The 22854-nt window shown below is 36.4% G+C and overlaps 1 protein-coding gene across 2 annotated transcripts in view; it reads right to left on the bottom strand.

The window, feature by feature from the left end:
• Positions 1 to 10625: 10625 nt before the first annotated feature.
• The window catches only part of EMB (embigin), a 52973-nt gene continuing 40744 nt past the window's right edge, over positions 10626 to 22854 (bottom strand). For both annotated transcript variants that reach the window (XM_050794102.1, XM_050794103.1), the window contains exons 5-9: positions 20213 to 20340; positions 17662 to 17938; positions 16793 to 16826; positions 14378 to 14432; positions 10626 to 13798 (exon numbers count right to left, since the gene is read on the bottom strand). In XM_050794102.1, the coding sequence (XP_050650059.1) occupies positions 13781 to 13798; positions 14378 to 14432; positions 16793 to 16826; positions 17662 to 17938; positions 20213 to 20340 (512 nt within the window). In that variant the 3' untranslated portion in view covers positions 10626 to 13780. The remainder of the gene's footprint in view (positions 13799 to 14377; positions 14433 to 16792; positions 16827 to 17661; positions 17939 to 20212; positions 20341 to 22854) is intronic.

The following is a 22854-nucleotide window of genomic DNA, read 5'->3' as shown; positions in this document are numbered from 1 at the left end:
TAGCACTAAATGCCCATAAGAGAAGGCAGGAAAGATCTAAAATCAACACCCTAACACCACAATGAAAAGAACTAGAGAACCAAGAGCAAACAAAATCAAAAGCTAGCAGAAGACAGAGCAGAATTGAAGGAGACAGAGACACAAAAAACCATTCAAAAAAAAAAAAAATCAATGAATCCAGCAGCTGTTTTTTTGAAAATATCAAATAGATGCAATAAAAAATAATAAAGGGGATACCACCACCAATCCCAAAGAAATACAAGCTACCATCAGAGAATACTACACACACCTCTATGCAAATAAAGTAGAAAATCTAGAAGAAATTGATAAATTCCTGGACACATACACCCTGCCAAGACTAAACCAAGAAGAAGTTGAATCCCTGAATAGACCAATAACAAGTTCTGAAATTAAGGCATCAATTAATAGCCTACAAACCAAAAAAAAAAGCCCAGGACCAGACAGATTCACAGCCAAATTCTACCAGAGGTACAAAGAGGAACTGGTACCATTCCTTCAGAAACTATTTCCAAACAACAGAAAAAGAGGGAACCCTCCCTAACTCATTTTATGAGGCCAGCATAATCCTGATACCAAAATCTGGCAGAGACACAAAAAAAAGAAAATTTCAGGCCAATATTACCAATGAACATCTATGCAAAAATCCTTGATAAAATACTGACAAACCGAATCCAGCAGCACATCAAAAAGCTTATCCACCATGATCAAGTCGGCTTCATCCCTGAGATGCAAGGATAGTTCAACATCACAAATCAATAAACACAGTCCATCACATAAACAGAATCAATGAAAACAACCACATGATTATCTCAATAGATGCAGAAAAGGTCTTCAACAAAATTCTACTATAAAGACACATGCACACGTATGTTTATTGTGCCACTGTTCAGAATAACAAAGACTTGGAACCAACCCAAATGCCCATCAATGACAGACAGGATAAAGAAAATGTGGCACATATACACCATAGAATATTATGCAGCCATAAAAATGGATGAGTTTATATCCTTTGCAGGGACATGGATGACACTGGAAACCATTCTCAGCAAACTATCATAAGAACAGAAAACCAAACACCGCATGTTCTCACTCATAAGTGGGAATTGAACAATGAGAACATATGGACACAGGGAGGGGAACATCACACACTGGGTCCTGTTGCGGGGTGGAAGCTAGGGGATGGATAGCAGTAGGAGAAATACCTAATGTAGATGATGGGTTGATGGGTACAGCAAACCACCAGGGCATGTGTATACTTATGTAACAAACCTGCATGTTCTGCACATGTACCCCAGAACTTAAAATACAATGAAAAAATTTATCCAGAACAACAAGAAAATTTGTTCTCTGCATCATTTTGACTTAAAATATCTATTTTGGGGGCACGCCCAAGATGGCCAAATAGGAACAGCTCCAGCCTCCAGCTCCCAGTGTGAGTGACACAGAAGACGGGTGATTTCTGCATTTTCAACTAGGTACTGGGTTCATCTCACTGGGGCGTGTCTTGTCGGACAGTTGGCGCTGGTCTGAGGGTGCAGCCCAACCAGCGAGAGCTGAAGCAGGGTGAGGCATCGCCACACCTGGGAAGCACAAGGGGGAAGGGAATTCCTTTTCCTAGCCAAAGGAAAGTGAGACACACAACACCTGGAAAATCGGGTAACTCCCACCCTAATACTGCGCTTTACCAAGGGTCTTAGCAAATGGCACACCAGGAGATTATATCCCATACCTGGCCCAGAGGGTCCCACACCCACTGAGCCTCCCTCATTGCTAGCACGGCAGTCTGAGATCTAACTGCAAGGCGGCAGTGAGGCGGGTGTGGGCGGGGGGGGGGTGCCTGCAATTGCTGAGGCTTAAGTAGGTAAACAAAGCCTCCGGGAAGCTCGAATTGGGTGGAGCCCACCACAGCTCAAGGAGGATGGCCTGCCTCTGTAGACTTCTCCTCTGGGGACAGGGCATAGATAAACAGAAAGCAGCAGAAACCTCAGTAGAGGTAAATGTCCCTGTCTGACAGCTTTGAAAAGAGCAATGGATCTCCCAGCACGAAGGTTGAGATCTGAGAACGGACAGACTGTCAGCTCAAGTGGGTCCCTGTCCCCTGAGTAGCCTAACTGGGAAACATGCCCGACTAGGTGCAGACCGACACCTCACACATCACACGGTAGACACCCCTGAGACGAAGCTTCCAGAGCAAGAATCAGAGAGCAATACTCGCTGTTCAGCAATATTCTATCTTCTGCAGTCTCCGCTGCTGATACCCAGGCAAACAGAGTCTGGAGTGGACCTCAATCAAACTCCAACAGACCTACAGCTGAGGGTCCTGAATGTTAGAAGGAAAACTAACAAATAGAAAGGACACCCACACCAAAACCCCATCAGTACATCACCATCATCAAAGACCAAAGGCAGATAAAACCACAAAGATGGGGGAAAAGCAGTGCAGAAAAGCTGGAAATTCAAAAAATCAGAGCGCATCTCCCGCTCCAAAGGAACGCGGCTCATTGACAGCAACGGGACAAAGCTGGATGGACAATGACTTCGACGAGTCAAGAGAAGAAGGCTTCAGTTGATCAAACTTCTCAGAGCTAAAGGAGGAACTACATAACCAGCACAAAGAAACTAAAAACCTTGAAAAAAGATTTGATGAATGGCTAACCAGAATAACCAATGTAGAGAATTCCTCAAAAGAACTGATAGAGATGAAAACCATAACATGTGAACTACGTGACAAATGCACAAGCTTCAGTAACTGACTCGATCAACTGGAAGAAAGAGTATCAGCGATTGAAGATCAAATGAATGAAATGAAGTGAGAAAAGAAGTGTGGAGAAAAAAGAGTAAAAAGAAATGAACAAAGCCTCCAAGAAATATGGGATTCTGTGAAAAGACAAAATCTATGTCTGATTGGAGTGCCTAAAAGTGACAGGGAAAATGGAACAAGTTGGAAAACACTCTGCAGGATATCATCCAGGAGAACTTCCACGCCTAGTAGGGCAGGCCAACATTCAAATTCAGGAAATACAGAGAATGCCACAACGATACTCCTCGAGAAGAGCAACTCCAAGACACATAATTGTCAGATTCACCAAAGTTGAAATGAAGGAAACAATGTTAAGGGCAACCAGAGAGAAAGGTCGGGTTACACACAAAGGGAAGCCCATCAGACTAACAGCAGATCTCTTGGCAGAAACTCTCCAAGCCAGAAGAGAGTGGGGACCAATATTCAACATTCTAAAAGAAAAGAATTTTCAACCCAGAATTTCATATCCAGCCAAACTAAGTTTCATAAGTGAAGGAGAAGTAAAATCCTTTACAGACAAGTAAATGCTGAGAGATTTTGTCACTACCAGGCCTGCCCTACAAGAGATGCTGAAGGAAGCACTAACCATGGAAAGGAATAGCAGGTATCAGCCATTGTAAAAACATGTCAAAATGTAAAGTCCATCGATGCTAGGAAGAAACTGCATCAAGTAGCGAGCAAAATAACCAGCTAATATCATAATGAAAGGATCAAGTTCACACATAACAATATTAACCTTAAATGTAAATGGACTAAATGGTCCAATTAAAAGACACAAACTGGCAAAGTGGATAAAGAGTCAAGACCCATCAGTTTGCTGGATTCAGGAGACTCATCTCACTTGCAGAGACACACATAGGCTCACAATAAAGGGATGGAGGAAGATCTACCAAGCAAATGGAAAACAAAAAAGAAAAATGCAGGTGTTGCAATCCTAGTCTCTGATAAAACAGACTTTAAATCATCAAAGATCAAAAGACAAAGAAGGCCAACATAATGGTAAAGGGATCAATTCATCAGAAGAGCTAACTATCCTAAATATATATGCACCCATACAGGTGTACCCAGATTCATAAAGCAAGTCCTTAGAGACTTACAAAGAGACTTAGACTCCCATACAATAATAATGGGAGACTTTAACACCCCACTGTCAACATTAGACAGATCAACGAGACAGAAAGTTAACAAAGATATCCAGGAATTGAACTCAACTCTGCACCAAGCAGACCTAATAGACATCTACAGAACTCTCCACCCCAAATCAACAGACTATACATTCTTCTCAGCACCACATCGCACTTATTCCAAAAATGACCACATAATTGGAAGTAAAGGACTCCTCAGCAAATGTACAAGAACAGATATTACAACAAACTGTCTCTCAGAACACAGTGCAATCAAACTAGAACTCAGGACTAAGACACTCGATCAAAACCGCTCAACTACATGGAAACTGAACAACCTGCTCCTGAATGACTACTGGGTACATAATGAAATAAAGGCAGAAATAAAGATGTTCTTTGAAACCAATAAGAACAAAGACACACCACACCAGAATCTCTGGGACACATTTAAAGCAGTGTGTAGAGGGAAATTTATAGCACTAAATGCCCACAAGAGAAAGCTGGATACCCTAACAGTACAATTAAAAGAACTACAGAAGCAAGAGCAAACACATTCAAAAGCTAGCAGAAGGCAAGAAACAACTAAGATCAGAGCAGAACTGAAGGAGATAGAGACACAAAAAACCCTCCAAAAAATCAACGAATCCAGGAGCTGGTTTTTTGAAAAGATCAACAAAATTGATAGACCGCTAGCAAGACTAAAAAAGAAGAAAAGAGAGAAGAATCAAAGAGAAGCAATAAAAAATGATAAAGGGGATATCACCACCGACCCCACAGAAATACAAACTACCTGCCATCACAGAATACTATAAAAACCTCTACGCAAATAAACTGGAAAACCTAGAAGAAATGGATAATTTCCTGGACACTTATACTCTCCCAAGACTAAACCAGGAAGAAGTTGAATCTCTGAATAGACCAATAGCAGGCTCTGAAATTGAGCCAATAATTAATAGCTTACCAACCAAAAAAAGTCCAGGACCAGACATATTCATATCCGAATTCTACCAGAGGTACAAGGAGGAGTTGGTATCATTCCTCTGAAACTATTCCAATCAATAGAAAAAGAGGGAATCCTCCCTAACACACTTTACGAGGCCAACATCATCCTGATACCAAAGCCTGACAGAGAAACAACAAAAAAAGAGAATGTTAGACCATATCCCTGATGAACATCAATGCAAAAATCCTCAATAAAATACCGGCAAACCGAATCCAGCAGTGCATCAAAAAGGTTATCCACCATGATCAAGTGGGCTTCATCCCTGGGATGCAAGGCAGATCAACATATGCAAATCAATAAACGTAATCCAGCATATAAACAGAACCAAAGACAAAAACCACATGATTAACTCAATAGATGCAGAAAAGGCCTTTGACAAAACTCAACAGCCCTTCATGCTAAAAACTCTCAATAAATTCAGTATTGATGGAACATATCTCAAAATAATAAGAGCTATTTATGACAAACCCACAGCCAATATCATACTGAATGGGCAGAAACTGGAAGCATTCCCTTTGAAAACTGGCACAAGACAGGGATGCCCTCTCTCACCACTCCTATTCAACATAGTGTTGGAAGTTCTGGCTAGGGCAATCAGGCAAGAGAAAGAAATCAAGGGTATTCAGTTAGGAAAAGAAGAAGTCAAATTGTCCCTCTGTGCAGATGACATGATTGTATATTTAGAAATCCCCATCATCTCAGCCCAAAATCTCCTTAAGCTGATAAGCAACTTCAACAAAGTCTCAGGATACAATCAATGTGCAAAAATCACAAGCATTCTTATACACCAATAACAGACAAACAGTGAGTCCAATCATGAATGAACTTCCATTCACAACTGCTTCAAAGAGAATAAAGTACCTAAAATCCAACTTACAAGGGATGTGAAGGACCTCTTCAAGGAGAGCTACAAACCACTGCTCAGTGAAATAAAAGAGGACGCAAAAAAATGGAAGAACATACCATGCTCATGGATAGGAAGAATCAATATTGTGAAAATGGCCATACTGCCCAAGGTATTTATTATAGAGTCATTGCCATCCCCATTAGCTACCAATGACTTTCTTCACAGAATCAGAAAAAACTGCTTTAAAGTTCATATGGAACCAAAGAAGAGCCCACATTGCCAAGACAATCCTAAGCCAAAAGAACAAAGCTAGAGGCATCACTCTACCTGACTTCAAACTATACCACAAGGCTACAGTAATCAAAACAGCATGGTACTGGTACCAAAACAGAGATCTAGACCAATGGAACAGAACAGAGCCCTCAGAAATAATACCACACATCTACAGCCATATGACCTTTGACCAACCTGACAAAAACAAGAAATGGGGAAAGGATTTCCTATTTAATAAATGGTGCTGGGAAAATTGGCTAGCCATAAGTAGAAAGCTGAAACTGGATCCTTTCCTTACTCCTTATATGAAAATTAATTCAAGATGGATTAGAGACTTAAATGTTAGACCTAAGACCATAAAAGCACCAGAAGAAAACTTAGGCAATACCATTCAGGACATAGGCATGGGCAAGAACTTCATGTCTAAAACATCAAAAGCAATGGCAACAAAAGCCAACACTGATAAATGGGATCTAATTAAACTAAAGAGTTTCTGCATAGCAAAAGAAACTACCATCAGAGTGAACAGGCAACCTACAGAATGGGAGAAAATTTTTGCAATCTACTCATCTGACAAAGGGCTAATATCTAGAAACTATAAAGAACTCAATCAAATTTACAAGAAAAAAACAAACAATCCCATCAAAAAGTGAGCAAAGGATATGAATAGACACTTCTCAAAAGAAGACATTCATACAGCCAACAGACACATGAAAAAATGCTCATCATCACTGGCCATCAGAGAAATGCAAATCAAAACCACAATGAGATACCATCTCACACCAGTTAGAATGGCAATCATTACAAAATCAGGAAACAACAGGTGCTGGAGAGGATGTGGAGAAATAGGAACACTTTTACACTGTTGGTGGGATTGTAAACTAGTTCAACCATTGTGGAAAACAGTGTGGCGATTCCTCAAGGATCTAGAACTAGAAATACCATTTGACCCAGCCATCCCATTATTGGGGATATACCCAAAGGATTATAAGTCATGCTGCTATAAAGACACATGCACATCTATGTTTATTGCAGCACTATTCACAATAGCAAAGACTTGGAATCAACCCAAATGCCCCTCAGTGACAGACTGGATTAAGAAAATGTGGCACATATACACCATGGAATACTATGCAGCCATAAAAAAGGATGGGTTTGTGTCCTTTGTAGGGACATGGATACAGCTGGAAACCATCATTCTCAGCAAACTATTGCAAGAACAGAAAACCAAATACTGCATGTTCTCACTTATAGGTGGGAACTGAACAATGAGATCACTTGGACACAGGAAGGGGAACATCACACACTGGGTCCTATTGTGGGTAGGTGGAGGGGGGAAGGATAGCATTAGGTGATATACCTAATGTAAATGACGAGTTAATGGGTACAGCACACCAACATAGCACATGTATACATATGTAACAAAGCTGCACATTGTGCACATGTAGCCTAGAACTTAAGTTATAATAATAAATAAATAAATAAATTACAGTGAAACATTTAAAAAAGTTATTTTCTTTATAGTAATAAAAACTATTTCTTATATGCAAAAAAAACTATATCTATTTTTATGAAGTTCATTACTGCCTTTTAAACTGTTCAAATATATTTTGGGATACTTTGAAAATTCCTTTCTGAAAGACTTCTGACTTCTGGTTTGATGTGTTAAACTAGAATCCCAGCTCTAGGTGCACTTTTTCACTGTGCTTGAGAAGGACATATTGTTCAACATGATTTAAATTACTTGTGAGTATACACAAAAAAAAAAAAAAAAACTAATGTTTTCTGTTTAGTGCCTTTATATTCTCTTTTAAACTACTATTAAAAAATAAAAAGTATGACGTTTTCCAATACTTAAATTTTTAATTCACAAAGTATCATTTTATTCAATTTAATTGCATATTAGATATATCTTTTGAGTTACATGAAATAGAAAATGTTTTTTAAACATTCCTATATAGACATTTTGTGCTATTTACACAGTACAGAAAGCCCTCGATGAGAATTTAGGCACATATGCTTACAAAGGAAAACATTATAATTATTAGAAAGTATGACAAAATAAATCCATGATCCTTGATTTAAATAAAACTAAAGATTATGATCATATTTCTTTCTTTAAAGGTACAAAGACAGTTAATAAAATGCTAAAGTTATAAACATTACGTGCTATGATTTTGCAGCATTAAATAGTATTACAGTTACATATGTAATAAATCTAACATTGTGCTACATTATTTTCTAAATTAAAAATTAAATAGCAAAATCAGTTTTTATAAACAAAGTTTTTAAATGTAATAAGCCAACACATAAAAATAATAAACATAGTGTTGCAGGTTAATCATGTGACTAAAAGTAATTTTGACAATGTTATTCATGAATTATTTTCACTGACTTCATAAACAAATTTTATTGTAAAAGCACAATCACGCATTCATGATTCACTGAGAATCACAGAGACATTATTATGATACATGAATCAGAAGATATGCAAGTCCAAAGAATTCTCCAGTACATTCCATAGGCCAGCAAAAACATGACTTTGACAGCTTTTCTTATAATTTGTGAATGATACTTTTGCATACCAATAAATCCCAACCTGTTAGATGCTTTTGGAGATTAATAGAACTTTAAGCTTACTAAACTGTTTCATTATAGGCAGTTTATATAGTGAGACTCACCTGACATTTACTTAAAATGGCTATTTCCCTATGTTTACTAAAAATGGCTATTTCTCTGAAAGTTGATTTTTGTTTATCATTTACTTGTTGCAGATGCCACTGTTGTGTCTAGGGCAGACGATCCATAACATACTTAAATGCTCTCTGCAGGCTAAATGTGTGACCAGAGAGTATTTTCTGCCTGTTATCCTGGTGAAATCATAAAAAGCACCTTCTTTCACTTTCAGTGGTTGGATGATAAATTTTAAGGCCACCCTCCCAATTTATACGTAAAATTACAAAAAAAAAAAGAAAAAAGAAAGAAAGAGTGCTAAGGCAAATAAATGTGTCCTGATTCCCCAGCACCACTATAGGGATATAAGAGTGGCAAAGCATGGGTTTCATAAAAATTCCATGGAATTTATGATATAACTGACCAGTTGAAAGGAATAAAATTGATATTAAAAAATACAGATTACAGATAATAGCCTTGTTTTCTAAGAAGCATGTAATTTGCAGGCCAAAGCTGTTCAACATGGAGGTTAATCCTAGGTTCTTCAGGAGGACTCCGTGAATGTGAATCTCAGCTCTAAACACTTACAGACAGAGTGACTTTAGGCAGCTTACCTAATCTCTCTAAGCTGGAGTTTCCTCATTTATAAAAAAGTAGATATTAACTGTTTTTACAGCATAGGACCATTGTGTGGATTAATGAACAAAACATGTCAAAGCATTTTGTACAGTGCCCATCATATGCCATGTACTAAATGTCAGTTATTATTATTCTTAGTGAAGCAGAATTCAATTGGTAAACAGGGCATGTAACTGACCTTCTGGATACAGTGCAGATACATTCCTAAGTATCATATGAAAGAAGGATCCATAATTCCATTTCCTTTTTCTCAATACTAGAGTAGGATAAATTCATGGTTAATTAATAAAAATCAAAATAGACATTACATAAATCTGTATAACTTAAGATTCTAAAATAATTGAGTCATACTTCTATTTTTCATTCATTTAATAAGTATTTATTCAGAATGTAGTACAAATAGGTCACTTTGCCTTTAATTAATACTGCGACACATACTTGATTTCCACCTATAGATGAACAATGCTAATGAGGAATAGGTCCCCAATTCCTTGCATAAATTTGTTCAATTAGACAAAACGAAAGAAACGCTTTCAGTGATCAAAACTAAACTATGAAACTGTGAAAATAATTATACGTTTTAGGATTAAATTTTGAATTGGATCTGAGATATTCTGAAGTATACTGGCAGGGGAAAGTGGAACGAGGTTAGGGAGTGAACACAAACATCAACTCTCTACAGTACGATGTAAAGGAATACAATCGCTAAATTTCGGAGGGAACAGACACAGGGTCTTCCTCTGTCTCCCGGGCTGAAGTGCAGTGGCAATCACAGCTCAGTGCAGCCTCAAACTCCTGGGCTCAAGTAATCCTCCCGCCTCAGCTTAGTTGGAACTACAGGCAAGTACCATGCCTGGTTAATTTCTTTTTTATTTTTTGTAGAGACAGGGTCTTCTCACTCTGTTGCCCAGGCTAGTCTCAAGTTCCTATCCTCATGTGATCCATCCTCCTTGGCCTCCCAAAGTTCTGAGATTATAGGTGTGAGCCACCATACCTGGCCTAAAATTCTTTATATTTAAAATCAATGCATTATTAGAATAAAGGATAAAAATAAGGTTTGCATTTGTACTGTCCATGAAACACGAAGAACAAGGGAAATTTAAGTAAGCTGAATGCAACATAATCTGTGTAATAGTTTAGGAATTAGACTCCTTTTGCTCAGAAGACACTAATTCATTATTAAAGAAAATATGACTGGACCTTTATACTATTCTATGTTTTTTTCAAAGTAAAAGAAGCAAATACTGAAGTTATAAAAGCTTGTTTTTCTTTATAATTTTTTTTCAATTATGATTTGTCACAATTTAGATTGTTTTTCTAAGAATAAGTAGAAATTTACAAAATTTAATTTTTATTTATACATTCATCCATTCAATACACATTTTAAGACATCTCTATTGCACCTTTGCACTGGTAGTTACAGGACAAAGAAAGAAAATAATCCAAGAGAGAGAACAACAAATGTGTATTTATAACACAGAGTAATAAACACAAATAAATGTGGGGTTATTTAAGCATGTAAGATGGTAATTGCTCTACTAGGTATGGGGGCTTCTCTAAGACACGAGATCAGATTAAAGTCTTGAAAGATAACCTGGGGTTAGTCAAGCAGGTGGAAGTGTGAAGAGCACTTTCTGAGCGGAATCTCCATGTGCCAAGTCTAGTTCAAGAGACTGGATAGAGATTAGCAATTTGGAGAATGCAATATTAAGAAATGGCAAAGGTGAGCCTACAGAGATTCCAAAGTTGCATAGTGAGGTTTGTGTTTGAGAAAGTGGACTCAGGCAGCCATGCAAAAGAGGGATTAATAGAAAAGGAGACTGAGGTAGGAAAATCAAGGCATTAGCTGTTGCAGCTGGTGAGGGCAGAGTTGGGAAGGCAATGGGGTGGATTCATGAACTATTAAAAAGGTCAAAGGAGCAGGGATTCATGACCTATAAGTGTTAATTAACACAGAAGAAGAAAATACCACAATGAGTTCTAGATCGGGGTCTGAGAAGCTAGATGTTGGGATAATAACAAAAAGACTGCAAAAGGAGATTTACACTTTGGCAAAAAAAAATGTGTATGAAAGTATCTGAGAATTTTATGCCATCATTAAATCTACTTATTATGCTGAAAATCCTTGTTAGCTGGAAAGACTAAGAGAATTATCCAAGGTGCCTAATACATAAACTTGAGTAGTTTTCCTACTTCAGCTTTTATGTGGCTTATTATTTGCAGTCAATTTACAGTTGGTCAGTATTAGTTAATCCATTTATCATCACTATAAGATTGGTTAATGGAAGCAGATAAAAATCCAACAGTGGTAATTTTCTAGAAGTCCTCTAGAAAGACTATAAAAAGCCAAACATCAACTTTAATTTTTGAGTACTTTTCCTATTTAAGGTTACTGAAATAAAGTATTTTTGCAAATAAAGTATTTGCAAAAAACAAAACAAAACAAAACAAAACCAAACAAAACACAGTATTGCCAATTAAAAATTCAATTTACTCTAGAAATATTTTCGATTATTTTACCTTCAGGAAGCAATGCTTCTTGCTTGAAAATTGTATCAGCCTTGAAGGTTAGTGGTGGCAAAATGGAAGAATGCATACTGCAGATGGGCTACACATTTGTTGGGCTACACATTTGTTTCCTTGTGTTCTATATTCCCAGTCACAAATATACTGCTTTCAATTGTATTTAGTCAAACAGCAGATTTGACTAATATTTCCCCGAATTCAAATAGTTTAGATTAATTAAGCTGATTGGTTATCTACCATTATACAGATATCACCCAAATAATGTCAAAATAATAATTAATTAAATTAAAATAAATGCATGGACCTGAGACCAGAATAAAATGAAAACCAAGAATAAAATGAAGTTTGCCATTACTGGGATGTATTCAAGTTCAGCAAACTTACATGTGTAGTTAGGATGCTTTACAACAAAATATTGCATTTTGTTATACCAACAAAGAATTCACCAGCTTCCAAGTCACTACCTTATGTGTATTATTCATACTAGTAATAACGGTAAACATTAGTGATATAATTTTCACTACCAAAATTTTATTACATTTTTCTTAGCCAATATATGGAGTAAATTTTTATAAAGTATTTCTTTTCAAATCATTGAATTACTCCTCCCCAACCTTTAAATCCCCTAGTCGCCAAGAATCTTGGGTTCCACACCACCACTCTTCTGTTCTTAAAGTTGTTGCCCTGCGAGCAGTGCAACACTGCACCCACCAGTTCCAAGGACACATCATGGTCATTTACCTTATCTAGCATCCTGTGGCATGATTTTAGTATTTCATTCAAGCACTGACAACTTTTCATGTCGATTCAGATTTTATAAGATTTGATTACAGTGAGTTTATAAAATATTTCAGTTATATACGCAATAGAAACAACGCATCCTATTTTTGAAGATAAGTCTAAGGCATTCACAGCAATAAAAAAGAAGTACTTTAGTACTTCTGGACTTCAGTCGAGGAAATTATTACTGTAAAGCACTAATAATACAAGTTTAGATATCTAACCAGCCATAGATACCAGGAAGCCAGGTGTTAAATCAAAGACACCAGGAAACCATGAGCCACAAAAGCATCAGTGTAGGAGTGTTTTAGGTATTACAACTATATGGACCTGTACTCTAAAACATAAACAATGGTGTACCTTATGAAGTTCGAAACCCTAATTAAAGACTAATAAGCACTTTAGCCTGGTGGGGAGAGTAGTGGTTATGAGTGGAATAAAGACTGGAAAATTTGCTTTTGTAGTGACAGAGCTTTAGAGTAAGCACAGTTTTATTTATTTGCCTTAAGCCAATATTTCTGGATAAAAGGTATGTTTTTCTTGTGGAGATTGTAGAATAACTATCATTAGCAAAGGCAGAAAGTATTCAACTTAGTAAAGACATATTTTTTCACTATCCCAGAAAGATGACCTTTATATAAAAACTGTTACATATACTTCCATAGATACTAATAATAAGCATGATTTTGTAAAAAAATAACTTTCTAAGACAAATGGCAAAGGCTTTCTTTTTCATGAATTCTTTGGTTATAAACAGGTTTTGAGTGATTTTTATTCTATGAAGTATTAAGTGATTCTGCTGATATCTGTTCCGTGTGTACTCTGAAGACCAGAATATAATTAATTTTATTCTGGTCTACCATATTTATTCTGATTTACATTGCTTTTATGTAACATAATTACAGAATGAAAATATACCCTTAGATCTGAGACAGCATGTATTATTGATGAAGCTCCTCTCCTGCTGAGCATGCTGCATAAGCTTTTCATCCTTTTAAAACTAAAAACTCAGAGGTTCTTAACAGGAAGGATAAAGAAAGCTGAAATACGAACTCTGTATATCTTCCAATGATTCTCCACATGAGGTTTTGCATTCACTGGCCCAGAGATTCCTGAGTTAAATAAAGTATAATCAAATATAATTAGTATGTTCTGGTTACTTTATAGTAACTTACTATCACTTTAGCAAAGCAAAAAATACTGGGAAGTGAGGGATCCAATCTACTGCCAAAACAAAGATCTCCTACTCTAATGTTGATGAACTAAAAATTTTGAATCTAATCAGCAAAGAAAGTTAGCATATTATATGCATAAGTTTACACCCCCAAATATATGGGAATAGATGAAACTAAAATAACAGAAAATCCAGAAAATTTGAGAGGAAAACAAATACAGCTACATGAAAAACTGTAAAAGAAACTAGCCCATGGTGATAAAATAAAATATGTAGCCAGTGCAAAAGATTTACTTCTAGATTGGTTGCTATGTGTCCTCTGGTGGAAAAGGAAAGTATTTATTTTTGTACAACTATACTGTATATATTCCCCTATAATAGTGTAAACAAGCATATTTGAGCACATCATAAATGACCAGATCTTTTACGGAACTAAAAAAAAAGTAACTAACTAATAGGTAGCCTATGTATATTGAATTTTACCTTTTATTTGGAATATCATTCAGAAGTAACTTACATTTTTTCTATGCCTGGGGACATTATTTTCTATACCATTGCTATCATCTGATTTCCTGTACAGAAAACAAAAAAGAAAATTACTAAATGTTTGTATTATATAAAATTAAGTAAGTACATCACTGATATGGCTATCAGGTTAAAATGTAAAATGTCAATACAGACAGAATTCTTTCTTCCTAAAAATATTTTACTTACAATGTTGAATTTATTTTTATGGCATTGCTTGAAGAGGAGCCGTAACCACAAATGATAGTGATAAAGGCTTGTTGATTTTATGCACAGGGAGAATTGCTTCTGCCCAAGCATGAGTGAGGACTTGGGCATAAAGACCATAACTTATGTGTGGTTTTGGAAACATGCAAGGTAACAGCCAATTAGGAGGTCAGCCAACATGTGTGATATTGGTGCTATACATTTGTGTGCTTATTACACTGAATTAGAGGTTAAAAATGGTTCTTTTTCCGCCCAAAGTTTATCACAGCAGGATTACAAATGTGGGCCTCAGATTCTAAAGATTGACTAAAACTAAATAACCAGTATGCATAATGAATACATTGCCCTTCAAGGTCTTGGGGGCAGGCTTCAATTATCAAATCATAATGCATATCGTAAGGCAGTGTTACTTATAATTAACAGATAATATTTTCTAAAAAAAAGAAATCCCACCTGAGTGCTTCTTTTTCTTTTGTGTGTACTCTTCAGAAGCAGAATAATGGCCACTAAGAAAATACCTCAGCAACTATTGCAAGAAATGGTTTGAGGGGCACAAAAAAGCTCATTGTTCTGAATGAGTTCAAGTGCCCTTGATATTTGTATGCAATCTAAAGATAGTGAAATAACCTAAAGATAAGAAAAACTAAACACCTTCAGTGATCCTTATGGTGCTGTATAAGATGAGCAAAATGATGTATATTAACCCAATTTTCAGAAAAAAAAAAATTCATCTTTTACACTACAGATTGAATCCATTTTACATTGTTCAGAAGTGATGGTCCATTCCACACTGTTCTGGCACCATCCTTTCAGAGTGTGTTTTAATCAGAATGCAACCTCCAAATGTGAGCTCAGAGGAATGGTTAGAGACAGTGGGAGGCAGAGCTCAGAGAATAAAGGAACCCGAGCAAGGTTCTGTCTTCAAATATGTCAATGACTGTCACGTTTGTTATATGATGTTAAGAACAAGAAAAAGGCCAACACATGGAAATAGGAAAGATGAAAAGTTCAAATCAACACAAATGTCGACGCTCTCCAGAAAGAGAAGGGATTCCTTTGGGAGAGATACAATTCCCTTCCAACTATAGGTGTCTATGATTCTAAGACAATGCTGCTTTTCTCCATCTGGTGTTATAGGATTTCTGATGTAGTTATTTTGTGCCCTTAACCTGGAAGCTCATACCATATTGGTTTATTTTACCAGCCTATGTGAACTGAGTGAACATGATTATTTGAATAATGTCTACAAACATCTAAATGACAACTGTCTACTCCACTCCTGCTATTTGTGCCTGTAACACTCTCTCCATAGAGCTCCTGTTGGCTGATAAACTCTAAGTGCCATTTTGTGTTGGTAATAGTTGCTCAGGCCTTCCACTTCTCAAGTTTCTTGCAGCAACTTTAATCTAGCCTCGTTTTCCTGGTCCCCAGCCCTTGGCTCTATTGTTCAGGCGTTAATCCCAGTGTTAGACACCTCTGTCACTGGCCTCCGTACTCAGTTCTCCGGCTTGGAGGAATTTGGAACTCCCATCTTTGCCAAACTAAATTACAGCCCTGGTGATTTTATTTCCAGATCTCCTCATGCTTAACTCTAAACAAAGGCTGTGTAAGAGAACCTGTGGCACAATTTGTGTTCTCTGAATAACTAATAGAATTCTAGGCCAGTGATTTTCAACAGACAGAAGATCAAAACCATTCGTAGATGTTTTCAAGAAATACAGATGCCGTAGCCCCAACCCAAGAGATTCTGATCCAGGAGATTCAGCAAGGTCTGAGCAACTGTATCTTTAAAGAGACTCTTAAGTGATCAAAAATAGCCAGGCTTGAGAACCATTGCTTTAAAAAAATAATATTAAATACTTCTGATGGTTACTGTACACCTTCTGTGCACCAAAACCTATGCTACGCATTTACACATATATAATATTCATTCCATCCAACAAGCTCATATGGTGAGTACTATTATTAAATCCATTTTGTAGAGAAGAAAGCTGAAGTACAGAGAAGTGCAGGTAGTAAGTGATGAAGAAGAATTCTCACGGAGGCAGGCAGACTTGGAATGCCACTTTTCACCACCACATGGACATATACAGAAAATACTCCTCTGGCTTTTTTCCCCCAACTGCAAACATTTCATTCAATTTTATATTTCCCTATATTTTACTCAAGTGAAAATTAATCTGTAAAAAATAATACTTACAGCTGTTCAGTCTGCTCAAATTCTTTCCCCTCATCTGTGTAACAAAAGAAGAATTTGACTATGAAGTTGGTTTGTCATTTTTATGGAACATATATGCTCAATTAAACCTCCTTCCTATGTAAGAAAGTACTATGCTGTTTCTCCTGTTTGGAATGAAGGAGAGACATGCTACCTTAGACACCTACACCTCCTTCATCTGCACTAAAGACCTTATCTGCATTTCTGATCAAACATAGTTTAGTGGCTTGGTATTTTCAAAAACATGACTGCTTAGTTTGTCATTACTTAAATCATTAAAATTTAGTACAAAATCAGGAAAGAAAACAGGATGTAAGGTCAATTTTCTCGAGGATTATTGCTTTATCAACCTGTAACCCATCAGGCACAGGCTGCAAAAATAGGAAACGACAGGACAGTCTCTCTTCAATGAGAACTCTGGAATGCTTAATAAAATATTTTTTTAAATGATAATCTAAGTGAAAGAAAAACTGTTTCTTTGAGACTTTTTATATTAAGCTATCATAGATTTTTCTAATAATCCAGGGCCAGAATACATATCACCTAACTGGTACTTAGGTACCAGTAGCACCAAAAAAAGGCGAGGGGGTTAGGGGTGAGGTGGGGAAGAGAAAGAAAAAAGGCACTTTTATTTTCAGGAATTGAAACAGGAAGACCATTGATACATGTTTCTACCTCAGTGTCACCATTGTTGTAAACCTAAATAATGCTCCAAATAAGAAAATGAAGATTTTCCCCAAAAATCCTAAAGTCATTGCAATGTATCAAATCATAATCCATATAAGTAAATGATACTTATAATTAACTGATAATACTTTCTAAAAAAAACAAAAAACAAAAAGTAATCCCACCTGAGTGCTTCTTTTCCTTTTGTGTGTACTTTTCACAAAGCAGAATGGCGGCCACTAAAAGAACCACCTCAGCTACTATTGCAAGAAATGGTTTGAGGGGCACCAAATAGCTCAGCACCACAAGCTCAATGTGTTCTTCACTCTCGCCTACTTGGAATAGTGCATGGCACCAGTAAGATCCCCCATCTTCCTCCAAAAGTTGTGTTATCTTCAGCTTTGTTTCATTAGCATATGTTCCATTGATCACATATTTATTCATTTGAACACCAACAGGAACCTAATATAAGGAGACATTAAAATCCATTTCTATCATAGTACATAAAAGATACATGATGTAGTTTCTGAGTGAAAGCTATAAGATAATGCCAACAATATTGCTTACTAGAGAAAAGCATATTAAAATGTATGAGAGGTTATTTATAACAGACTTAAGTCTTATCAGAGTTTGATCTCCCAGGGAACAAACAAAGAAAACATGTATACATTGCTATAAGGATTTAGCAGTGAATGTTTAAAACTACAAAGAAGCAAGTAGGTCATCATGGCTAAATATTATAGAAGAACTAAAAACAGAAAAATCCCAAACATCTGAGCCTCACATTCCTATCCTTGCCTAGTGCTTTAGTCAAAGTACTTTTTCCTTCACAAGCACAGGCACATATTTAAACAACTACCACCCTGAAAGCTACTATTTCTGATAATTCCTATAAAGGAAAATTGCTCACTCCGACAATGTGATTTCCCCAGGCTAGAAATGAAGATGAAACTTTCAGGCCTTTGGAGGTGATGTAGATAGAATGGAGGGGACCCCCTGTGAGCCTGGGATCCAAAGTGCACTGCACACCTTCTGCCTTTTCATATCCGAATTTCTTTCTCTCTCAGGTAAGCTGGCTTCTAAGAGTTGCTGGGTTTTCCACAGCCTCACAAGATGACATACTAAGCTATTTCGGGCTGTTTTATTTAATCTATTTAAATTAAATTTTATTCCCAAGCCATTTGATGCTTTCCCTGCTCCATCACTCAACCGCACTGTTCAATAAGTGGTAATCTGCATACAAATATTCTCAGAGCTTATCAAAGGAAGAACTATCTGTGAATATATTATTTGTGCAAAAAAAATTACAGCAACCTGGCACCATGTGCACAGCACTGCCTGGGATGTTTGGTACAGATTGGTCAGAGCTAATCAATCAAAATACCATATTTTTAATAAGTACCCAGCTGATTCTGACGCACACGGTTGGTCTACATTTTGAAAAGGCATTTGTGCTCAAGTTTTGACCTGCCCCCTGTTCCCCACACTTTTCTCACACCCTAATATGACTCATGCTTAGAGTCAAATTAAGAGGATAATGACTAGTATAGCAATGGACGGAAGCACCAGTACGTCTAAAATGACATTTTCAACATCGGATATAATTAGATGAAGGGTAATGTTTTTCACGTATTGTCGTACCACGTACAGATCAATAAATAAAGCTGTGTATTTCAAATACCACAGTTGACATTTGTTTTTACAAAATTACACTTTTTAAAAAAAATTACATATACACAATGATTGCCTTTCCTCATCATCCATCAGAAGACAAGCAGGAGTAGGAATGGCTTTAGTCTGCATCTACAGGATTTTGTTGGAGCTATTTCATTGAAAAACTGAACCTGTTAGCACAGAATAAGTCACACTCCCTTCTGAGTCATTTATCTGTCATCCTTCAATAGTCTATAATAACACCAATTTTGTCTAAGAAAGAATTTAATATTTCATTGTAACATCTACACTGTCTCACATGTTCCTACTACAATTATAGCTTGCCTTTAACGGGACTTTAAATTGTAATGTTTATTAGTGCCAGGGCAAAGGAAGGGTGTCTCCTAAAGGACAATGTCCTACATTTTCCTGCCATTAGAGGCTATTTGGGGAGAAGAAAGGAAACCAGAAATTATTTACAAAATACTCATGTTTTTCTTAATATCAGCTCTCTGAATAGTGATTTCTCTTAGTAAAAAAGGAATTAAAAGTATTTGGCTTCTCTCAGGTATCTTGAAAAGGCCAATGACAATTACTGATAGAACTCAAGATGTAATATTAAGTTACAAAGTTTTCATTATTTTCTCAAATAGTGCCATTATTTTCCATTCTATCACAGATGTTTCAGGAGACAGAATCCCAAAAAGGTGGCTAGCGTTTTTTCTAGTTACTTTCACGGAATGATTTTTAAAAAGAATCTTTTCTAATGGAGTTATTTCTAAACTAGGCAACTATACACAAAATGTAATTTCTTTTCAAAGAATGTAATTAAATTGTTAAACCTAAAAAACAAAGTACCAGCTAATGAAACGTTAAGAATATCTTCATATGTATAATGTAAACATGCCAAAAACCATCAAATAAAAACTCCATTTGTCACTGCTCTTTCTTTACGAACATAAGCTAAAGAACAATATAACAAAAGTATAAATCATCTTAGGAATGTTGAGTCTGTTACAATCTTGTTATTAAATAAATGTTTTTTGTTTTTGTTGTTTTCTTCAAATCAAGGAACTATCTTACCTTTATACTCCCATTAGTACTGTACCAGGTCCAATTTAAAGGAAAACAATTTTGACATTTACATGTCAAGACAGTAGAATCCCCTACGTAAGAGATCAATGGCTTGTTTTTCCCATGAAGTTCAGGGACTGAGAATAAAATAGAGAAATGTATGTTACTGAAAGAGTTTAGGTAAAGGAAATGCATTAAATGTGCAGATACTGTCACCTTTCATTTTTTCATTACATTATTTTACATACTTTCAGTTAAATATAAATGAAACTAATTTATACTAGTTAGGGTGTAGTTAGCAGTAATAATAATAGTAGACAGATTCAATATAATTGTCTCCAATGTATAGAAATGGAAGGTCTTCTATTACTGAGCCTAACAACAAAAGTATTGTTCCTTTTTGGATAAGTTACATGTTTTGGATAAAAAAAGAGGCTTCACGTTTTCAAACCCCTGTTCTTTCTCCCCACTTACTAAGCTACCTTAGAGTAATTATTTTCTTCAAAGTTTTAACCTCAGGTAGCCTTTGAGTGAGAAGATAAAATTTCCAGGATAGGAAATCTTTAGTTGATACTAATTTATTAAAAGCCAGCAAAGAGTTAGAGAAGGTGGGAACAAGGAACAAAGGAAAATTGACAAAAAGAGAACAGTGTAAAACAGAAAATAAGATTTAAAAATGATTTCATGTGATTTTGTAAAAAATATATATACACTAATATCCATTATGATAAATTTCCTAGTCAAGGAAGTTTGAAGTAGATTCCATTAGAAACAGAATACAAATGAGCACTGAATTTAGAAAAAAAAATAAGTTTTAAGGATGTAAATAACTTGGTAAAGAATAGTAAAAAGTAAGAGCATAAACAGTACAATGAAAAGCCTACATGGTGCAATCAGTTCCTTCTGATTGACCTAGAAGGATGCATTATAGAAGGTACACTTACATTGAAGATATAGACTCATCAACTAAGATTATTTTAATTTTTTTCTTTTACTTCTTCAAATTTTAGCAGGTTTTTGCTTTTTTTGGTTTTGTATGTCTGTGTGTGTGCCATATGCGTGTGTCTGTGTGTTTACTTTTTTCATTTATATGTTTAGTTTGCCAGTAGGGAAAGAATGGATGAAATCATGTCAACTAAAGACCTGCAGATAAGCAGAGATTGGAGCTTTGCTAAAATAGGGATTCTTTGCTGAAGTCACAAGGTTCCCTATAACCTGAAAGGAAGAGCAGCCACACTTCTTGACTTCCACGTGAAGAGGCACAAGATGCATTAGTGCATTACAAGGGCAACGACCTCTACGGCCCTGTTAGGCTCACCTTAAAACAAATGCTGCTTTGGAGTGCAGGCTTTGTATTAGACACTAAAGAGTTAAGGACACAGTTTCCTCTTTCTCAGGTTGTTTATCTCCCAGATATCCTATTTCTCAATCTCCACGTTTCTTTGGCAATTGAGTCATGCTTTAGCAGGAAAATATATGTTGAAATAGGTTCAAAATACCAAAATTTACCCACAGGCTAAAAATAAAATGTGGAAGAAAGGTAATTCTTGGGGAAAAAATCGGCAGAATATACTCTGTTTTTCAGTATTTCTCGAAGAGCCACCTGCTTGGGAAGCATACTGGAATCTGCAAGGGGCTTTTCAAGAAAGTTGAGTATTCTATGAGATTTGATGAGGAACATATGATTATGTTATTAAACCATCCCAACTAAATATTAAGATCAGGCTGTAAATTGCAGGAAACTGACAATGACTGAGTGACAACATGGAAAAGCTGAAACCAAAATTCTGTTTTCTTGCCATCTCTTCAGTTTTCTTGATTAACCCCTAGACTAACAACTAAAATACCATAAACCATGCTTTTGTTCTGCTATATATGGCTAATAACAGCAGTGTGGATTTAAATTACAAAATGCACTATGTTCAGGGAACATGACATTTGTTTGGACTATTCTGGGATTTGGGGCCATAGCTTATGTTTGGAAATATTTATTAATATAAGGACAGTGAGACAGTATTCGAATGTGCCCTGTTGACCTTTTAAGAGTTTGCATAGGCCGGGCGCGGTGGCTCAAGCCTGTAATCCCAGCACTTTGGGAGGCCGAGACGGGCGGATCACGAGGTCAGGAGATCGAGACCATCCTGGCGAACACGGTGAAACCCCGTCTCTACTAAAAAATACAAAAAACTAGCCGGGCGAGGTGGCGGGCGCCTGTAGTCTCAGCTACTCGGGAGGCTGAGGCAGGAGAATGGCGTGAACCCGGGAGGCAGAGCTTGCAGTGAGCTGAGATCCGGCCACTGCACTCCAGCCTGAGTGACAGAGCAAGACTTCGTCTCAAAAAAAAAAAAAAAAAAGAGTTTGCATAAAGTAGGATGCATAAGAGTGCTGGGGTTGGAATAAACCAGGTTTGAAGGTGGTGAAATTGCTGATTCAGGCTAGTGTCTAGGAAGATGGGGTTTGGATATACCCAGTGAAAGTAACAGCTCTCTGGAGTTGTAAAATTGGAAACTATATTCGTATATTCATGAACTAGAATAAACTGGCCTAAATGTCATATTGGTTCAAAGACTTTTAGGTATCACCAAATTAAGAAAAAAGATTACTTCATGTAGTAAAAAAATGCTAACTATACTTCAACATTGGGATCCAGA

The sequence above is a fragment of the Macaca thibetana genome, chromosome 6, assembly GCF_024542745.1.
Source record: "Macaca thibetana thibetana isolate TM-01 chromosome 6, ASM2454274v1, whole genome shotgun sequence".
In the NCBI taxonomy this organism is placed as follows: domain Eukaryota; kingdom Metazoa; phylum Chordata; class Mammalia; order Primates; family Cercopithecidae; genus Macaca; species Macaca thibetana.
This window is presented reverse-complemented; position numbering and strand designations above follow the sequence as displayed.